This window comes from Penaeus monodon, chromosome 27 (assembly GCF_015228065.2).
Source record: "Penaeus monodon isolate SGIC_2016 chromosome 27, NSTDA_Pmon_1, whole genome shotgun sequence".
Lineage (NCBI taxonomy): Eukaryota > Metazoa > Arthropoda > Malacostraca > Decapoda > Penaeidae > Penaeus > Penaeus monodon.
In genome coordinates, this window is record NC_051412.1 from 5,705,352 (window position 1) to 5,705,932 (window position 581).

General features: G+C 30.6%; 1 protein-coding gene across 1 annotated transcript in view; it reads right to left on the reverse strand.

The window, feature by feature from the left end:
* The window catches only part of LOC119590552, a gene marked incomplete in the record, with an annotated part of 10,832 nt that overhangs the window by 4,727 nt on the left and 5,524 nt on the right, over positions 1-581 (reverse strand). The window contains 1 exon segment of the mRNA XM_037939209.1: positions 561-581. Within this exon segment, the coding sequence (XP_037795137.1) occupies positions 561-581 (21 nt within the window).

The window sequence follows — 581 nt, forward strand, 5'->3', positions numbered from 1 at the left end:
TATTTGTTAGCCACATTATTATAGAAATGATAATTTGATTATATCCATTTCATTACACAAATTTCGGGTTCATCTGAGTATTTCTCCTTATTCATGTAATCATTCATTTATTATCAATATAATTCTATATAATTCTAGACCTATTCTTTAGCACACTATTCGCTCGCATGTATTTATACATAAAATATCCATGGACTTACTCCTTTACTCACTAATCACATATCCACCTATATTTATACGCACGCTCCCTTACAAAGTACTTAATCACATATCTACATATATTTATCTACACAATCCCTCAAGAATTACTCTAAACCATGAGAATTATTGCTTTACATCTACCTATATTTCTTCACACAATCCCTTAAAAAATAATCTAAACCCACACTCAAACACATATCTTTATACATACAATCCCTCAAAAAATATTTTAAACCCACACTCATGCACTTACATTTATACACACAATCCCTAAAAAAAATTATTCTAAACCCACACTCATCCACCTATATTTATACACACGATCCCTTAAAAAAAATACTCTCAACCAAAGAACTTACGTCTGATGGTACGCGAGCGAG